The sequence below is a fragment of the Megalobrama amblycephala genome, linkage group LG1, assembly GCF_018812025.1.
Source record: "Megalobrama amblycephala isolate DHTTF-2021 linkage group LG1, ASM1881202v1, whole genome shotgun sequence".
NCBI lineage: Eukaryota > Metazoa > Chordata > Actinopteri > Cypriniformes > Xenocyprididae > Megalobrama > Megalobrama amblycephala.
The window spans coordinates 32,826,772-32,846,136 of record NC_063044.1 but is presented as its reverse complement, the minus strand read 5'-3'; the positions used below and the strand labels follow the sequence as shown (position 1 = coordinate 32,846,136).

At 37.0% G+C, this 19,365-nt stretch overlaps 1 protein-coding gene across 1 annotated transcript; it reads right to left on the bottom strand.

The window, feature by feature from the left end:
• Positions 1-1,412: 1,412 nt before the first annotated feature.
• On the bottom strand, positions 1,413-17,121 carry LOC125268223 (interferon-induced very large GTPase 1-like). The gene is made up of 5 exons (XM_048190297.1): positions 16,066-17,121; positions 15,353-15,955; positions 13,529-13,608; positions 10,608-10,640; positions 1,413-6,617 (listed from the first exon to the last, which is right to left on the bottom strand). The coding sequence occupies exons 1-5, from the start codon at positions 16,238-16,240 to the stop codon at positions 1,938-1,940; spliced, it is 5,571 nt and encodes a 1,856-aa protein (XP_048046254.1). The 5' UTR covers positions 16,241-17,121; the 3' UTR covers positions 1,413-1,937.
• Positions 17,122-19,365: the final 2,244 nt, after the last annotated feature.

The window sequence follows — 19,365 nt, the reverse complement described above, 5'->3', positions numbered from 1 at the left end:
AAACCTTCACTAATATCACCAATCAGATCTTAATTAAAGGGTTAGTTCAATGAAAAATGAAAATTCTGTCATCATTTACTCACCCTCATGTCGTTCCAAACCAGCAAGAACTTTGTTCATCTTCTGAACAGATATTTTTGATGAAATCCGAGATCTCTCTGACTCCTCCATATACAGAAATATAATTACCACTTTAAAGGCCCAGAAAGGTAAAGGGAATAAAGTTTATAATTATTGCATAATATTAATAGTATACAATTGTAAGAAAAAGTATGTGAACCACTTGCAGGGGAAGAAAACTTTTGAATTTGAATATCAAGGTAAATTGTACTTATTTTTTTCTTCCGGGAAACATGCAAGCATCTTCTGTTGCTTCTGAAGGGCAGTACTAAATGAAAAGCAATGATATTTCAATAAAATAAGAAAAAATTGGACATCTTCATCCTGTTCAAAAGTTTTCACCCCCGACTCTTAATGCATCATGTTTCCTTCTGGAGCATCAGTGAATGTTTGAACCTTTTTTAATAGTTGAGTTTGAGTCCCTCAGCTGTCCTCAGTGTGAAAAGATGGATCTCAAAATCATACAGTCACTGCTGGAAAGGGTTCAAATATGCAGAAGATGCTGGAAAACCAAATAATTTGCAGGAACTGGAGGATTTTTCTGAAGAACAGAGCTCAGTTTAACTGCTCAGGACAAACAAGACACTCATGAACAACCATCAAAAAAAAAAAAATAAAAAAAAATAAAACAGTCGTGGATCATCAGGTAACCACACAGTATTAAGAATCAATGGTTCACATACTTTTGAACAGGGTTATTTTAATAAATTCAGCTACTTTTTTGTCTTGTGGATTATATGTAAACATATTTTATGTAAAATATCTTAATCAGGACAGTACTAAATAAAAAATAACATGCATTTTGTAAGATCTCTCTTATTTTAACATTTTTCACAGATTCTGCAAGTGGTTCACATACTTTTTCTAGCAACTGTATATCATTTATGTCATGAAGTAACCATGCTGATAGAATCCTGAGAAACAGATGGATGCAGTATATTTTCAATCTGTCTGAAGTGAATCTGTTTTTGTTTTGTTTTTTTTCTTCAGTTAATTCACAGACTAAATGTTTCATCTCTTAAAACTGAGATCAGAGCATTTTGTCTTTCGGCTGTTGACCTGCATGCAGTATTTGTCCAGGATTTCAATATTACAAGAGGACAGAGGTGTTGTTTTTGTATACATGGTTTATTTATATACAAGCACATGAATCATTAGATGTACTGATGATCACAATATTATGTAATAACATTTATGATATGTTTAAAATATGATTATGCTTAAATCTGATTAAAGCAACTTTATACAAGTTGTTTACCTTGACATAGTGTAAAAATCATTCTAATGGCACACTTTTTTCGATTATGCATAAGAATTAAATATGGTGTAAATCAAGAGTGAATTCCAGTGAATGACAACTTGCCCATTAACTGTAGGGGGCAGTAATATTGATAAAATACACAAAATTACATAAAGTTGCTTTAAATTAAGCTTTTGTTTGTATTTCTACAAACACTCTACTTTTATAATCCCAATAACTTTAAGCTCATTTATTAATTTGAATATCTACAAATAATTTAACATCCAAACTTAAAGGGAAAAAAAAGGAAAGCTATAAAATGCTCCACAATAACAATTTTTGTTAAATGTTGCATACATTTTTTTCAATAAAAATGTCTAAAAAAAATGTGTAGCTCCACTTTAAGATTGAATATTGTCTTCAAAGCTCTTGTATCAGTGTACTCTGTTAGTTCTCCATGGAGTGAGGCGTAGATGAGTACAGATTTTTGCTGATATGTGATAGAAGCTCGTTTTTTAACTGTGATCTGAGGAGAATCTAATAGGAAAAGTGAGATTTTCATTCACTATCTGCTCCATTAGATACATTGACCCAAACACTCAATAGCATTCTGTTTTGAGTATTTTCTCCATTCATCTGATATTTTAAAACTCCCCTCAAATGTTTTACTGTAGTGTTTTTCCAGATCTTTCTGAAATCTGCAGACAAACCACTTCCAGTAGGGCAGTTCAGAGAGATCAGAGGTGATGCTCAAGTCTTCATAAACTCCTCCTGCTCTTCTGTATTCTCTAGAAGGGAACCTTCCATCTGGTACATAGAAATCCTGATCACTTGCCACTAATTTTGTGCAAATAACAGCACAGAGATACTGTGCTTGTGGGAAATGCCTTCCATTTCCTCTCTCTATGTGGAAAGGAGCACTGTTATCTCCATGATGTTTTTTTATGGTGTTGGTGCAGATGGCTTTACGAAACGGACACTGAACCCAACAACACTGACAGAAGTGATCAATCAGAAGCTCATCTGGTCTAAATTTATAGTCCAGATTTACTGGAAATGTCTCTGTGTTGAATCTTCTGCTGATGTCTGATATTATAGTAGGAAGCTCTTGTCTTATCACATCTTCTAGGAGGTTTAAATCATCAACATCATCATGTTTCACTCCATTGAGGTCTTTTTCAGAGAAGATCAGCATATCTGAGATCTGCTGTGTGAAACTCTTCAACCACAAACCAACATCTCCTCTGTTCACTTGAACATGTTCAGTAGATTCATGTACTGCTTTCATGATCTTCTGCTGCAGGAGTTCAATGTTCTCCTTCATCTTGGGTAAAACACTGACACTGAACTTATCAGTGATGTACTGACTGACTTCATCTCTGATGAAACTCTTGAAATGATCTCTGGGATTATGAATGTAGTTCATGTATTTTTTGAAGTCCTCTTCATCTGCCAGTGTCTTCAGGATGTGTTTCTCCAGATTTGATCCGTTTCCATTCAGTGATTCACAGTTTGTTCTCATTCCATCAGTCAGATCTCTGGCAGTCTTCTTGTAGACACTCTGCTCAATGGGCTCTTTCAGTTTCTGACAGATGATCTCACCAAAAATGGCAGCTGATGTTGCTCCATGACAGTATTTCTGGAAAACACTATAGTACTCTTCTCTCTTCTTCTCTACATATATCTTAGGATCATTGGCTTCTTTGAAGAGTCTGTGTTGGTCAGTGATCATCTTGTTTGCCCTTTTACTGATAGAAAGAACCAAATCCATGAAGAAATCAATCTTGAACACATATTTCAATTGTCTTTTCTGATGTTCTGTTACTCTTGTCTTGATGTAACCTGTGAGTTGTTGAATGTAGCTGATGTTGTAGCCCATCTTTGAAATGTTAAATGACTGAATCATTCTGTCTGTCTGCTGAGCAACATCTGTGACTAATGATCTTATTTGGGCTTCATCTTCTAGAGAAAGACTTTGATCAAATCCACATGTTTCTTTAACTGTTTTTGTGGAATTTCTGAAAATGACATATTGAGAGTAAGTCGTCACAGTAAAAATATCATAGCTCTCACTGCAATTGTATACAAGAGAACTTCTATAGATGTTTTTGAGGATCTCTCTCACATCTGTCATTATGTCAGTGTCTTTAATTTGAGGACTGTCTGAGAGAATCCTGTCAACACTCTTTTTCCAAAATGAATCAAATTCTTTCTTCTGTGTTTGTTCATCAGTTGTTTTGTCTTTGAGTTTTAAGGCAAGTTCTTTGCTCTTTTCATAGAGAGTGTTTTCATGATGTGTCTTCTGATCATCAGTCTTTTTCTTTAGGTCTCGCTGCTGAAGAATCTCATTTAATTTCCTCTTTGTTTCTCTCACAATGTTTTCCTGAATCTCTTTCATTTTTACGTCAAATGATTTTTTCCACTGAACCAATATATCAGCATCTTTCTCAAAGAATTCTGACATTGAGTTTTTCACATCCTCACTTGTCTTCTTCAGTTCTCTTTGAAGATCAGTTTCTTCAAACTTATAAATTGCTTCATTTTCTATTTTGTTGTGTAGTTTATTCTCAGTTTCCATCATGGCACTGCGAAGCCTCCAGGACCACTTGCTGTATTCAGTCTCCAGTTTCCTGTAGGCTGAAATCTCCAGAGCAGTTCTGGAGCTGAAGACACATCGTTCCTTCAGTAAAGCCTCACATAGATCTCTAATATGATCTTTTAAGTCTATCAGCATCATTCCATGGGGTTTTTCTGCACAAGATATAATAGTTTCCTTTAGGTCTTGAATATTTTCACAGTAGTCTGGGTTTGGTGGTGCCATGGGTGGGTTTCCCTCCCAAAGATGAGCAAAATACTTCACATCATTCTGTACATCAAATGCAATGACATCACTGAAACATTCTGCATCACAAACTTCATCTTCAGCAGCGAGTTTAGTCATCTTATCCAGTGTCTGCTGCAGTCGTCTCTTTTCCTCCATGTTTTTCTCTACAGCTGTGATGTCTGAAACATTCTGATGCACAAACACACAGCTGGGATTCAGTCTGACCTTCTTCATCCTCATGAAGGCCTGAACAACAATGTGAAGAATGTCCTGCATCTCAGATGGGTTTTCTCCAAAGATGTTGATCAATGTCAGATTTCCAAGACCAACAACAAATGTGGCCAATTCAATGTCATGATGTCTTCTTGATCTTCCAGCCAGGTCTAGAGCACGAAGACCCTCAGTGTCAACAACCAGAATATAGTCAAAGTTCATCTGTGTTTTCATCTCGTCTGACACTTTGACCAGCTGCATGAAAGCTCCTCTGGTGCACCTGCCAGCACTGACGGCAAACTGGAGTCCAAACATGGCATTCAGCATGGTGGATTTCCCAGAGCTCTGAAGCCCTAAAACTGACAGCACAAAGACTCTCTGGTCTCCCAGTTTCTGGATGAGTTCATCTAGAACAGCAGAGATCCAGATCACAGGAACATGAGCAGCATCTCCATCCATCAGCTCCAGTGGAAATCCAGAGATCATCATCTCTGCTGCAAGACTCGGGAGAGAAGAGAAGTCAAACTGCAGGTCTTTCTTGTTCTTCTTCACAGATGAACATGATTCATAGATCTGACCGATCTCCCTCATGATGTGCTCCAAACCAAAGGCTGCAGCTTGAAGCTTCTCAGATATTCTCTCAAGTTCAGTTTGTTCAGCTTTAAGTTGTTCAATTTTATTACAATTCTCTTTCAGTTTTAAGACTGTTGACCACTTTTCATCATATTTGTGATTTAGATAAGAAAGGTCACCTGAGGTATATTCATCCAGGAGGATTCTGAGCCATTTGAGAAAATATATATTTTTATTGGCAGCACCTGAGTTAATTTCTTTAATGAAGAACTTAATAAACTCTCTTATGTCAGATTCATACTGATGCTGACGAATTCTTTTCAACTCTGTTTTCTTTCTACTGATGTCCATTTCTATCTCATCTGCTTTAGGTCGATGTAGTTCCTTGTTCTTCTGACGCCACTGATGCCACAGTTTCCCCTGATGAGGCAGAACTGATTCTTTGATTTCTGTCAGATCTTTCTTCTCCAGTAAACTCATCATCTTCTGTGCTGCTTCTCTTCCTCTCCTGCAGTCTTCATCATCTTCCTCATCTACTCTGACATCTGAGTGTTTGGACACATCTTCAAGTCTGAGAGTGGAAGATGATTCTGAGAGACAGTCATTTATAGCTCTTCTGAGTTCTTCAGATACAACTGACTGATTTCTATTTTTCAGACCAATCTTATATTTTCTTTTCTTTATTTCAGTTACAGCAGATTCATTCTCAGTAAAAAGACAAATGAGTGGCTTTGAGTTCCTGTACATGTTTTGTATTATTGCTGCACTTTTGTCATTCCTGTCCAGTTGTGGTAGAAGAACAACATTGACTGAGGCCATTTCAGTGAGGATCTGAAGCTGTTTTTCATGGTCTCCTGCATCACCGTGTAGATTACAGAATGCAACACAGTCAGTGAATTTATCATCATATGATCCAGAGGGGCAGAACCAGGCGATCTCCACCACTCCATCCATCAGTTCTCTGGTTCTGCTGCTGCCTGGGCAGTTCCTGTGGAAGAACGTGTTGTGTTTCTCATTGATCAGACTGTTCATCAGCTGAGACTTGGATGAAGGCACAGAGCCAAACCTGAAGAAAGACACCATTGAAGTTTCTGCTTTGTAGATCGGCTGGGTTTGACTGATGATTTCATTGTTGGTGTTTCTGATCTTCCAGCTCTTGGTGATTTCTCTAAATGTCCAGAGAGGAAACTCAATCTGTTGTGTGAATGGATCAGGAAGAAGCAGAGGCAGAGCGTACTGACACTGGGACAGTTTAGTGACCATCAGCTGCTTCAGGAAACTATCGGCACAATGAAACACGGCCATCTGAACATCCATCGGGTGAATGGCCTTAGACTGGCTTGCTCCATAGTTAGATAAAAACATTTCATGAAAAATATCACTTTCATCTTCAGATGAGTGATTGTCTTTTCGTTGTGTGTGATCTTCCTCATTTTTCTCTTTAGATATAATAAATCTTGCTCTGTAGTTCATCATCAGTAGTTTTTGTAGGAAAGTCTGAATCAGCTCCTGTTCAGTACAATACTCATGGGACTGTAATGAATGTCCAGTTATCTGAAGAACATCTGCAGCTCTCAGTTTATTGTGGTACCTGTCTTTAAGATGAAGTCTGTGAAATAGGTGATATATTTGTTCTGCTCTGCTCTGCTCTTTTCCAATGTCCTTGTTTTTTCTCTGTTTAATAGACAAAACAATGATACATTTATTAAATCCAATATTAAATTCCAGTACTCAACTATAAAGTGATAGTTCACCCAAAAATGAAAATTCTGCCATTACTCTCATGTTGTTCCAAACCTGTAAGAATTTCGTTCATCTTCGGAACACAAATTAAGATCTTTTTGATGAAATCTGAGAGCTTTTCTGTCCTTCGATAGACTGACACTTTGACACTTCAAAAAGTTCATAAGAGATCATAAAACAATTCCACATGAATTGAGTGGTTTAGTCCACATTTTATGAAGAGACTCCATGCTTTATATTATGAACAGATTGAATTTAGGCTTTTAATCAAATACAATCCCGATCCCAAAAAAAGTTGGGACACTGTACAAATTGTGAATAAAAACAGAATGCAATGATGTGGAAGTTTCAATATTTTATTCAGAATACAACATCTTATTTGTCACATCTTCCTCTTTATGATGCGCCAAATGTTTTCTATGGGTGAAAGATCTGGACTGCAGGCTGGCCATTTCAGTACCCGGATCCTTCTTCTACGCAGCCATGATATTGTAATTGATGCAGTATGTGGTCTGGCATTGTCATGTTGGAAAATGCAAGGTCTTCCGACGTCTGGATGGGAGCATATGTTGTTCTAGAACTTGGATATACCTTTCAGCATTGATGGTGCCTTTCCAGATGTGTAAGCTGCCCATGCCACACGCACTCATGCAACCCCATACCATCAGAGATGCAGGCTTCTGAACTGAGTGCTGATAACAACTTGGGTTGTCCTTGCCCTCTTTAGTCCGGATGACATGGTGTCCCAGTTTTCCAAAAAGAACTTCAAATTTTGATTCGTCTGACCACAGAACAGTTTTCCAATTTTCCACAGTCCATTTTAAATGAGCCTTGGCCCAGAGAAAACGTCTGCACTTCTGGATAATGTTTAGATATGGCTTCTTTTTTGACCTATAGAGTTTTAGTCAGCAATGGCGAATGGCACGGTGGATTGTGTTCACCAACAATGTTTTCTGGAAGTATTCCTGAGCCCATGTTGTGATTTCCATTACAGTAGCATTCCTGTATGTGATGCAGTGCCGTCTAAGGGCCCGAAGATCACGGGCATCCAGTATGGTTTTTCGGCCTTGACCCTTATGCACAGAGATTGTTACAGATTCTCTGAATTTTTGGATGATGCACTGTAGATGATGATAACTTCAAACTCTTTGCAATTTTTCTCTGAGAAACTCCTTTCTGATATTGCTCCACTATTTTTCGCTGCAGCATTGGGGAAATTGGTGATCCTCTGGCCATCTTGACTTCTGAGAGACACTGCCACTCTGAGAGTCTCTTTTTATACCCAATCATGTTGCCAATTGACCTAATAAGTTGCAAATTGGTCCTCCAGCTGTTCCTTAAATGTACATTTAACTTTTCCGGCCTCTTATTGCTATCCTGTCCCAACTTTTTTGGAATGTGTAGCTCTCATGAAATCCAGAATGAGCCAATATTTGGCATGACATTTCAAAATGTCTCACTTTCAACATTTGATATGTTATTTATGTTCTATTGTGAAAAAATACGTTTATGAGATTTGTAAATTATTGCATTCCTTTTTTGTTCACAATTTGTACAGTGTCCCAACTTTTTTGGAATCGGGTTTGTATAAACACTGATCAGCGAACATAAACAGAAGCTCAACCGAACCTGCTTGACATGAGAACAAACCTCTTGCTGAAGTTCAAACTTGCAGCGTAACACACAAGAATGCACCTCATTGATTTTTGAGGAAGCTAAAACATGCTGTGTAACATGAGAATGAACCTTACTGGTTCTTGTGGAAGCTCAAATGTGCTGCTTAGTAAGCAAAAATAAACCTCACTGGTCCTTGCGGAAGCTCAAAACTGCTTTGTAACACAAGAATGAGCATCATTGGTTCTTGTGGAAGATCAAACCTGCTGTGTAACCCTAGAATGAAACTCATTGGTTCTTGGGGAATCTCAAGCGTGCTGCATGACACACCAGAAAGAACCTCATTGGTTCTTGCTAAAGCTCAAATGTGCTAACACAAGAATGAATTGGTTATTGTGGAAGAGCAAACATGCAGCATAACACAAGAATGAACCTCATTGGTTCTTGTGGAAGATCAAACCTGCTGTGTAACCCTAGAATGAAACTCATTGGTTCTTGGGGAATCTCAAGCGTGCTGCATGACACACCAGAAAGAACCTCATTGGTTCTTGCTAAAGCTCAAATGTGCTAACACAAGAATGAATTGGTTATTGTGGAAGAGCAAACATGCAGCATAACACAAGAATGAACCTCATTGGTTCTTGTGGAAGCGTGCTGCATAACACATGAGAATGAACCTCTGGTTCTTGCTGAAGCTCAAACGTGCTGTGTAACACATGAGAATGAACCACACATGTCAAGCGAACATGCTTGAGCTTCCATTTACCACAAATAATAATAATAATTATAATTGTGGCCGAGGGCCATGAGAACGGAGCAAGGCCAGTGGCTTGATTGAAAATGAGCATCACCTTTGTGCCACACCGGTTTCGTATCTCTCATGGAGGAGCTTCGGAAGCATAAAAGGAGGAGTGGTGATGGTGGAAGGATGAGAGAGGACCAGGCCTGGACTTTACATGATGTTTTGTTTATGTGTATACTCCCTGCTGAAAAAAACAGCATATGCTGGTTAAGGTAGGTTTTGAAGCTGGTATGCTGGTTTGAGCTGGTTTATGCTGGTCCTATGCTGGTCCATGCTGGTCCTGAGCTGGTCCTATGTTGGTCTATGCTGGTCCATGCTGGTCATATGCTGGACCATGCTGGTCCTGAGCTACTTGACCAGCATAAACCAGCTCAAACCAGTATACCAGCTTCAAAACCTACCTTAACCAACAGTGTTTATTTTGATATTAAAGTGTTTAAACATTCGCTGATTCCCGCCTCCTTCCTCCCTTATCAACAAACTGTGTTACAATAACAATTTGTTACTTCGTTACATTTATGTAGCGTTTTGTTGTTGTTGTTGTTGTTGGCACTCAAAGTGCTTTACATGGAAAGGGGAATATTCTCAACCACCATTATTGTGCAGCATCCACCTGAAATAGTAAATCCTGCGCACGATTTAACCTACTATTTTTTTCCTGCATGTCCGGGGCTCCATAGAAACAAACCACACACACTCAAATACCAATGTACTTGCACTTATGTGCTCAAAGTTTATTCACACTGTGGAATTAAAGCAGAACTCAGTAAGATTTGCGAAGCTCCCCCTACAGGTTCCTTCAGTAAATCACACTGTCGTAAATACTCCAAGTGCAGCTCTGGACTACAACAACTACAATGCTCACCAGCACAGTAGTTTTGCAAATACAGTACAAGAAATCTTGATGGAGGTGTTCGAAATTGTCTTATAAAGTCATAATATATACATTGTTTTTGAATTACCGTAAAGCATTTTGTCACTCTCGCGTGAACGTGAACATGAGGCGAGAATGTGTCGGGTCGGCGCAGCTCAACTTGCAAGTGCTGTTTTCTGGCGTAGACGTGCCAGAGGGGGTTAGTGCTCGCCTCAAACACACCACTACAAGTCAATTAACCATCGTAAGGACTTAGAAAACTATTTATGAAGGTAAAAAAGTTCTGCTTTAAGGTGGCGAAATAAAGCAAACCATCAAAGAACTTTCATGCTGCTTTTTCATGTCTCTAACCATCTGTGGTGAACTAGTCCCTCACTGGCAATCCCTAAAATTGGTTGAAATTTTCAACAGTTTTCTTTAATCTATTTGGGCAAGTGCAAAGTTATCATTGTTTCTTATGATTGTTTCTTTTTTATATATTCAGACCTGAGAAGCATTTTGAGCCCAGTAACACATTTACCTTGAAAACTGCAAATAGGTAAATTATGAAATAGGGTAGTAGTTGGTTTTATCAATGCAGCCAATATTTACAATGTGCACTCACGTCATGTTTTTCTCCAGTCTCTGATGTTGTAGTGTCTTCCATTCTTTCTTTATTGATTGTGGGTTCTGAACAACAATCTGCTTTAAGGAAGCAAAAACAAAACACATGCATTTTAAAAGAAAAGCTTTTACTTGTAACATATGTTCTGTTTTAGTTTAGTTTCATTGTGTGTTGGTTTCCTTGTTATAGTTTACCTGAGTTTCCAGTGTTTATTAGTTACCATAGTTCTTAATTTACTCGTCTGGGGGCCTCATTTGAGCAGTCTGAGCAGATGTACACACTTTTCCTTGTCAGAGTGCTGCAGGTTTTTGAAAATCTAAGCTATTCTTGCAGCTCGCCATTCTAAATTAAAGGTCACCTATTATAAAAAATCCACTTTTACAAGGTGTTTGGATATAAATGTGTGTTGGCTGTGTGTGAACACAACCACCCTACAATGATAAAAATCCACCCACTCCTTATTTTTAAATCCCCATTAAACCAAAGTAGTCTCTTTAGACAAGCTGTTTTGATTCTCTGAGTAATGTGACATCACATTTCTCATGCCCCGCCGACGGCCACTGACTGACAGTCCTGCCCTTCCGTCCTCAACGATCTCTAAGCTGTCTGCCATTTTCTCCACACTCGAGCAGCTGTAGCAACAACAATATCTGGTAAGTAATTGAGATATTTTGTTGTTGGATGTAAGAGTGAATATAACAGTCTTCATTTAACTACATCTGAGCCGCTGAACGCAGTGGATTAGTTTTATTTTTGAAGGGAATGTGCCACAAATCTAATATACACATACAATTTCTCGTTGCCTGCTATTTACGTTCACAGACATAACTGACTATGTTTATGCGAACTGTGTTTTTGACAGAACCTTGTGTGTATTTGACAGTTTAAACAAAACAAAAAATGTGAAAGAGAAGTTACTCACGAGACTTGACATCTGAAAGACAGCTGTCTGTGTGCGTGTGCTTCAGATAAGTGAGCTCAGAAAACGATCCATTAGAAGTTTAAACTGATATAGCTTTAAAACACATGAAAATAATAAACTTTAAAAGTGCCCTAGAACGTTTTTTCACAAGATGTATGTGGCGAGGGAGGCGTGGTTCAGCGAGGTCTGCAGCGGGAGAGAGTGTCAGGAGACGCTTGGTAAATGAGCGGGTTAAGTGCAAATAACGAACACCTGTCTCTTATTACAGTAATTGGCGTGGAGACAGGATAAAACACCAGGAGAAGCAGGAGTGCTTTATACTGGAGTGAAGTCATTTGATTTGAAGTTATTTCTCTGTTGTGCGTGTGCACTGTGTTTATGTTGATTATTGAAAAGACCAATAAAATACTCAGTCAGCAGTCAAAGCCGACCCTTGTCCTCTTCCTTCCTTACAAACTCTGTTCATTTACTACAATGTAATATAAGTCTAAGGTGTCCCCTGAATGTGTCTGTGAAGTTTCAGCTCAAAATACCCCATAGATTTTTTTTTTTAATTAATTTTTTTAACTGCCTATTTTGGGGCATCATTAAATATGCGCCGATTCAGGCTGCGGCCCCTTTAAATCTCGTGCTCCCCGCCCCCAAGCTCTCGACTATAATACAGTGCATAAACAAAGTTCACACAGCTAATATAACCCTCAAAATGGATCTTTACAAAGTGTTCATCATGCATACTGCATGCATGCTTCGGATCATGCGAGTACAGTATTTATTTGGATGTTTACATTTGATTCTGAATGAGTTTGAGGCTGTGCTCCGTGGCTAAAGCTAACATTACACACTGTTAGAGAGATTTATAAAGAATGAAGTTGTGTTTATGCATTATACAGACTGCAATTGTTTAAAAATGAAAATAGCAACGGCTCTTGTCTCTGTGAATACAGTAATAAACAATGGTAACTTTAACCACATTTAACAGTACATTAGCAACATGCTAACGAAACATTTAGTAAGACAATTTACAAATATCACTAAAAATATCATGATATCATGGATCATGTCAGTTATTATTGCTCCATCTGCCATTTTTCGCTATTGTCCTTGCTTGCTTACCTAGTCTGATGATTCAGCTGTGCACAGATCCAGACATCCTGCCCTTGTCTAATGCAGGGCCAGATTATCCATAGACGGGATTGGGCGAGTGCCCTGGGGCACCAGGGGATTAAGATAATGATTTTTTTTTTTTTTTTTTTTTATCATGTTTTGAATATATTTAGCTGGAGAGATACAGATACAAAATTAACAGTTAATGATACAATATATATGGAGAGAATATAAAGCGCCCTGCCCCTTTGATCGCGAAAGTGAAAGTACCCAGTTTGCGGTCGCATCGCGGTAGAGATCCGCGGGACCCAACACAACAGAGTGCGGCGCGGGACGAGATTTGATGGGCGCGGGTGGTGAGACACTACCAAGTCTTTGACACCATTTGTGTGCGGGTTGCGGGAAAATCAAATGATTCCTGCGGGAAGCGGGACTGAAAAATACATCCCATCCGATGTCTCTACATAGCGGTGCCCCCGCGTTCCCATTTCTCCTCCCCCAGAACGCGATTTCGCCCCTGCCCTCGCGGAGGTCTGTGCATGCTGCTGCATGGAGGACACCAGGTTTATTCTTGCCTATTTATTGGGAAAATCTTATTAAAACCAAAATTATAGGCCTATGTGGTGTCCCATGCACTGACAACCATATAAACATTTACAGTGTTATCTAGATAATCCGGTGGCTGACGATTCTGTTATTTCGGTCAAATGTAACTTAGGCAAATTTCGCTGTGTATAAAACATACAATACGCTTCAAATGATTACACATATACTATGTAAATGTTCATGTACAATTTATTTTACCTATAGGAAGCTCGTATTTATGATAATTCCAATGCACGTGAAGGCAGAATTAATTAACGATTTTGCATGCAAAAATTCTAGAAAAAGGAATTATTTCTCTGCAAATATGTGACGCTGTTGTCGATTTGAAATTTTTGGAACGGTTTTCTCTTTTAGATGGTTGCTTAGATGCTTGTAAAGTTCAGTGTGTGTGTTTTGCTGCTGCGCGCGTCTGTGGTGCTGAATTCAGTTGTTATGATTGCTTGCAACTGTCTTTCTTGGGCTTGCTTTTTTTAAATTTATTATTTTTTTTACATATGGTTTTGCATGTAGTCCTCATACATGCATTTTATGATGGAAATAAAGATATTTAGTGAGATATGTTCATGTTGCACTAGCATATAAATTGAATGGGTGGGGAGTGGGGGCACTTCAAATGTGGTCACCCTAGGGCACTACACTGTGTTAATCCGGGCCTGGTCTAATGCCTTGAACATGGGCTGGTATATGCAAATATTGGGGGCGTACATATTAATGATCCCGACTGTTACGTAACAGTCGGTGTTATGTTGAGATTCGCCTGTTCTTCGAGTGTCTTTTAAACAAATGAGATTTACATAAGAAGGAGGAAACAATGGAGTTTGAGACTCACTGTATGTCATTTCCATGTACTGAACTCTTGTTATTTAACTGTACCAAGACACATTCTCACATTCAGACACATTCTGGGGACACCTTAGACTTATATTAAATCTTGTGAAATGGCCATTCTATGGCACCTTTAAAGGATTTGGACAATGACTGGTGATTTTTTAATTGTAAATTACATTAATTATGCGTCATTAACAAGGTGGAGAACTGAAACCATTCAGCTGTGCGCAAGTTCAAGATCATTCATGATATATAGATTTCACATCTGAAAGAGAGGCGTGTATGTGCACATTCATTGAATCACACGTATGCACATCTGAGAATTGATCATAACATCAAACATTTTATAAATGAGGCCCCTGTTCTGTTTTATAATGATTACTCAGTCTGTGTATTTAAGCCTTCAGTTCATTCAGTTCTTTGTTCGGCCTCATTTACATTGTTGTGTTAGAGTGGATTTCCTGAGTGATCTTTGATAAATTTATTAAATACTACTTCTTTGAATCTCCTTGTGTCTGCGCTTTATTACAGCCACATAGAACTGTTACATTACCAGCTTAGAAAATTATTATTGTACAAATTAATGTTATGTTGCACAGCTGTCTGTGTTTACATTAATGTACAGTTCTGGCAAATTCTAAAGTTAATGTAAGTATCCCATAATTGTTTTTTTTTTTTTTTTTTTTCTTAATTATTCTCTCAAGACTCAAGCATATCTCAAAAAGAATAATGGGTTGTGCATATTATCATTATTTTTAAATTAATGTATCTATTTTAATTATTTATTAAAAATATGTTTATGATATTGTTTTTAACCAGGGATTCTATCTATAAAGGTGTTGTTGCAAGAAAGGAGCACCAACTAAGGCTTCTTCAGTAGTCATGCCAAGCTGATAATATTCTAATAGCACTGCTACCAATATGGCCAATATTATAATATTATATACAGTCTTATATAAATTATGATTTCTTATTGAAACGATTCAAAGAAAAAATTACATTATTTAAAGCAGATATAAGTAGTCTAATCTAGGCAGACTTCCTAAATTATTTACCAGCCTAAATAAATTAATTAATTTAAAAAAAAAAAAAAAAAAATTAAATAAAATTTGAAATATAACATTGAGCATGTATCAGTTGGAGGTCCATGTGTACTAGTATATTTGATTCTATGATTGTATGGTTATTGAATATTTAATCAAAATAACAGAATAGCATCAAGGGCAAATACACATCAGAATAAACTAACATCAGGAAACCAAATCTGTGTTCTTACCACTTTGACATTCACTGTTTTTCAGGTTTTCTCTCTCTTTTAATGCTGCATTGAACATCACTCCAGTGTAGCAATGTTGTTGATTCTCATGAAACAGATGCTCAATCTTGTTCATCAGTTCTCTCATCTCTGATGGATTGTTCATCATCTTGTTACAGGTGTGATATTTTCCCCCACATTTTTCCAGAACAGGATCTTTTATATCTTTTATTGTGTCACACTCTTCTTTTCTCTCATAGGTGAAGAGAATCATCACAAACTGAAGAACTTTGTCACCAAACACTCTCTGAAGCCACTCAAAACAAATCTTATCAGCATCTGTAAACTGGCCCAGTCGCACAACAAAGATGAAGGCGTGGATTTCATTTTCATTCATTAGTTGACCAATGTGATGATCCACAGAGTCCAGGTAAAGTTCAGCCTCATGTAAACCGGTAATGTTGATCACAGAGACGTGACGTTCTGATATCTTCCTCTGTAAAGGAACAATCCTGGATATTTCTGCATTTTCAATATTAGTTTGTTTTTCTCCTAGTAGAATGTTTTCTGTTCCAAACTGGATGGCTGCAGAGTTTCCAGTTGACACAATTGTCAGGTTAGGAAAAATAAAATCTAGAAAAAACACAAAATAACTGTTGTCAAACACATTAATACACAACTTCAGCAATAAGAACTTAAGCAATGGAAAAAAAATAAAAAAATAACTGATTTTGTGTTCTTACCAAAGCTCCTGAGTGAGTCAGTGTCACTGAAGTCACACTCTTCATGACTTTTTCGCTTAGATTCCGTGAGGATGTCTACCTCTAGATTTGATTTGTTTTGAGTTTGATTGGTGTAGTCTTTGCCATAATGTCCTTCTATAGCAGGAAAACAGTCTGTCTCTTTAGAAGTGGCCATGGCAACATTTAGTTTTGGCTCTGTTACTATATCATTGGAAAGAAATGTAAAATTTTAAATAATAGGTCAAGTCTTACACCACACAGTGTTGATAGTATTCAGTCATCAGAGGTCAATGGTAGCACTGACAGTGAGTAGAATTTGTGCAAAATCAAACTCATTAAATCATTACCTTTGACAACTATTAACTATATTAAACACCTTCCTATAGTTTCAAAGCTTCTTTTAAATTTCTTTGGTAAGAATATAAACACCAACTTGCACCTACTATTATGTATAAAAAGATACAATTGTAAAGATTTATTTAATAAACATATGCTTTGTATTATATATGTGGGTTTGATTTTGTTTTTAATTAACCACTTATTGATGTCTTAATTATTGTACTATGTCTCTTAAATCTGTCAAATGGTATATAAAATATTGATTCTATTTGGAGTTTTGAGTCAAAATATAATTACATTTAATTAAACAAGATGGAACTAACTCAAACTTAAAAAGTTTGATTATCATTTGATTTAATATTCAACATTAAATAAGTTGATAGGAAGAAGAAAACCCAAAAAAACAAAGCAATCAAATGTACAAATATTGACTCTAGAATCTTGAACTAGCAATAGTTTCAGATCCAGTCTAACAGGATTAACAAGACATTAAGGCTGTCAGATCTCCAGTAAATCACATGACAGTTCGTTTAGAGCAGAAACTATGGTATATTTTTAAACAGGTATATTTTCTATCTGTTATGCAACTCAATGAGTATGTTTTTAAAATGTGGTCAGTTTTACATTTATCATCTTGTAAGTTTGATAAAAACAGATATGGGTCTTTATTGGTTCAATGACAGATAAAAATTTGTAAGAGGTATTTGGATTTTTTTTTATTATTTGTATAGCCTACATATTTTCAAAAAAATGAATAAATAAATAATATATATATATATATATATATATATATATACAGTTTTTTTTGTTGTTGTTTATCCCCAAGATTTATGCAAAAAGTACAATAAAAGTATCTACATTACAATATTATATCACACATTTATATTTTATTATAAATGTGTGATATTTATTATTATATTTTGAAATTAAATTGAATTTTGAATTTTATATTGATACTGTAATAATGGTTACATCAAATGATGTTGTGCTGTCTCTTTCTACTGCACAGTAATATGCAGGCACTGATAAAACAAGTTCTAGTCAATCCATTCAGCAGCAAATTAAGTAACTCATATTCTAGTCCTAAAGACATTAAATAATTAGAACTCATAAAATTGATCTTATTAAGCAATGAAGACTAACCTGAGTGTTATTGCTTCTCTGAGTCATCTCCTGAATTCAAAAATAGCAAATGAAAGTTCTCTGATCACCTTTATATAGACACCTGTAAGCATTGTCTATGTTACTTTAAATCACATGACATATCAGAAAGAGGAAGTGTTTTCTTTGGTGATCCTAAACTTGGTCTAATTCACTAATAATTGCACACATGTGGCATCAGTTGGTTTTAAAAAAAAATATATAAAGTTCTATAATTTTAGAAAAACGTGGTAACACTGATCATGATCTATGTATAATGTTTGCACACAGATTTATGCAAATACATGCAGTGAATGAGATCCAGTGCCTTTTGTGTAGAATTTTTATGGTGATTTTATATTTGTTGTTGTTGAAAATTGTAATTGTCGACAACTCATCTCCTTATGATAAAGTCTCAAAAAGAGTTTTACACATTGCAGTCATTTGCCAGGGTGTAAAACAAGAAAGTCAAGTTGAAGATTAAGAATACCAAACTCTGACATGTCTGCACAGGGTGTGTAAACATGCACCAAAGACCAAAGTGTTCTGGGGCAGAAACTGCAGAGCTTTACAGACATAATGATGCACTTACTGTACTTCCAAGGATTTTAAGTTCATAATGATATTTGTTAGGTTGAATGAATAGTACTGAGCCATGGACAACAGTCTAATATTAGTATATTGTTAGTGTATAATACAATAGTCTATATAACAATTAGTCTACACTCTTAAAGTGCCCCTATTATGCTTTTTTGAATATCACCTTTCATGTAGTATGTAATATAGCTGTTGATGAATGTAAAAAGTCTGCAAAGTTCAGAGATCAAAGTGCATGATAAATAAAGTACTCTTTCTGTCGGACACTTTTGAAAGTATATGTCAATATATCGACACTAAAGGTCACTCTTGGGAACCCCAAACACCTCTGACATATTAGGAAAAGGCAAATGAAATTGCTGTGTGGAATTTGTATGTCTGGCCACACCATTGGACATACAGTGGGTACGGAAAATATTTTTGTTATATCAAGGTCAAGGTCAAGTTTATTTATATAGCCCTTTAAAACAGCATAAATGCTGACCAAAGTGCTGCACAATATACCAAACAAAACATCCTCATACAATCCAATTTAAACACTAATAATAAAATATCAAAGAAACCAAAACAAAAGTAATAAAATTAAGACAGGAACATCATGCTGTCACAGATCCCTTGTTCCCCTGGACTCTATTTCCCATAATCCTCCTGTTTCATCACCTGCACTCACTTCCCTCGTCAGCTCCTCATCTTCACTCATCACCTGCACCTGGACTTGATCATCTGCACTCCCTTTATATATTGCACTCACTCCCTTCACTCCTGGTCCGTTCTCTGTTTATGTTAGTGTTTGTATGGTGTTCTCTGCCTTGCTTTCATTAAAGTGTTATATGCTTGTGGAAATCCGTGATCTGCCTCATCTCTACACCAGTACACGTAACAGAAGAACGGACCACACCGACTGGATTTCCACAGAAAAAAAAAAAAAAATGGAGACTTCCCCCAGCTCCTTGGCTCCTGCTCCTCCAACGCCTCTCACCCTGACAGCCAGCGATCGCCTAATCGGGCTCCTGCAGGTAGGTCGTTCGCTGGAGAGGTATGTGGAGGAGTTCGTTGAGCTTGCTTCTTTGTCTGACTGGCCTGAAGCATGTTTGATCTCTCTGTTTCTGGATGGACTAGATGATGACACCATCCGTTTTGGTGAACCCGATTATCGTTTCTCCCTAAGCGAAACTATAAATTCCATTTTATGGTTAAATGACTCCAAATTTTTGTCGATTGGGT

What these genes read in the sequence shown, in the direction of transcription:
- LOC125268223 (XM_048190297.1), bottom strand. Translation starts at nt 16,240, where the DNA reads ATGGCCACTTCTAAAGAGACAGACTGTTTTCCTGCTATAGAAGGACAT. An exon ending in AAACCTGAAAAACAGTGAAT is followed by an intron (nt 13,609 to 15,352) that starts GTCAAAGTGGTA and finishes GAACTTTACAAG; the next exon opens with CATCTAAGCAACCATCTAAA. An exon ending in CACATATTTGCAGAGAAATA is followed by an intron (nt 10,641 to 13,528) that starts ATTCCTTTTTCT and finishes AGAATGGAAGAC; the next exon opens with ACTACAACATCAGAGACTGG.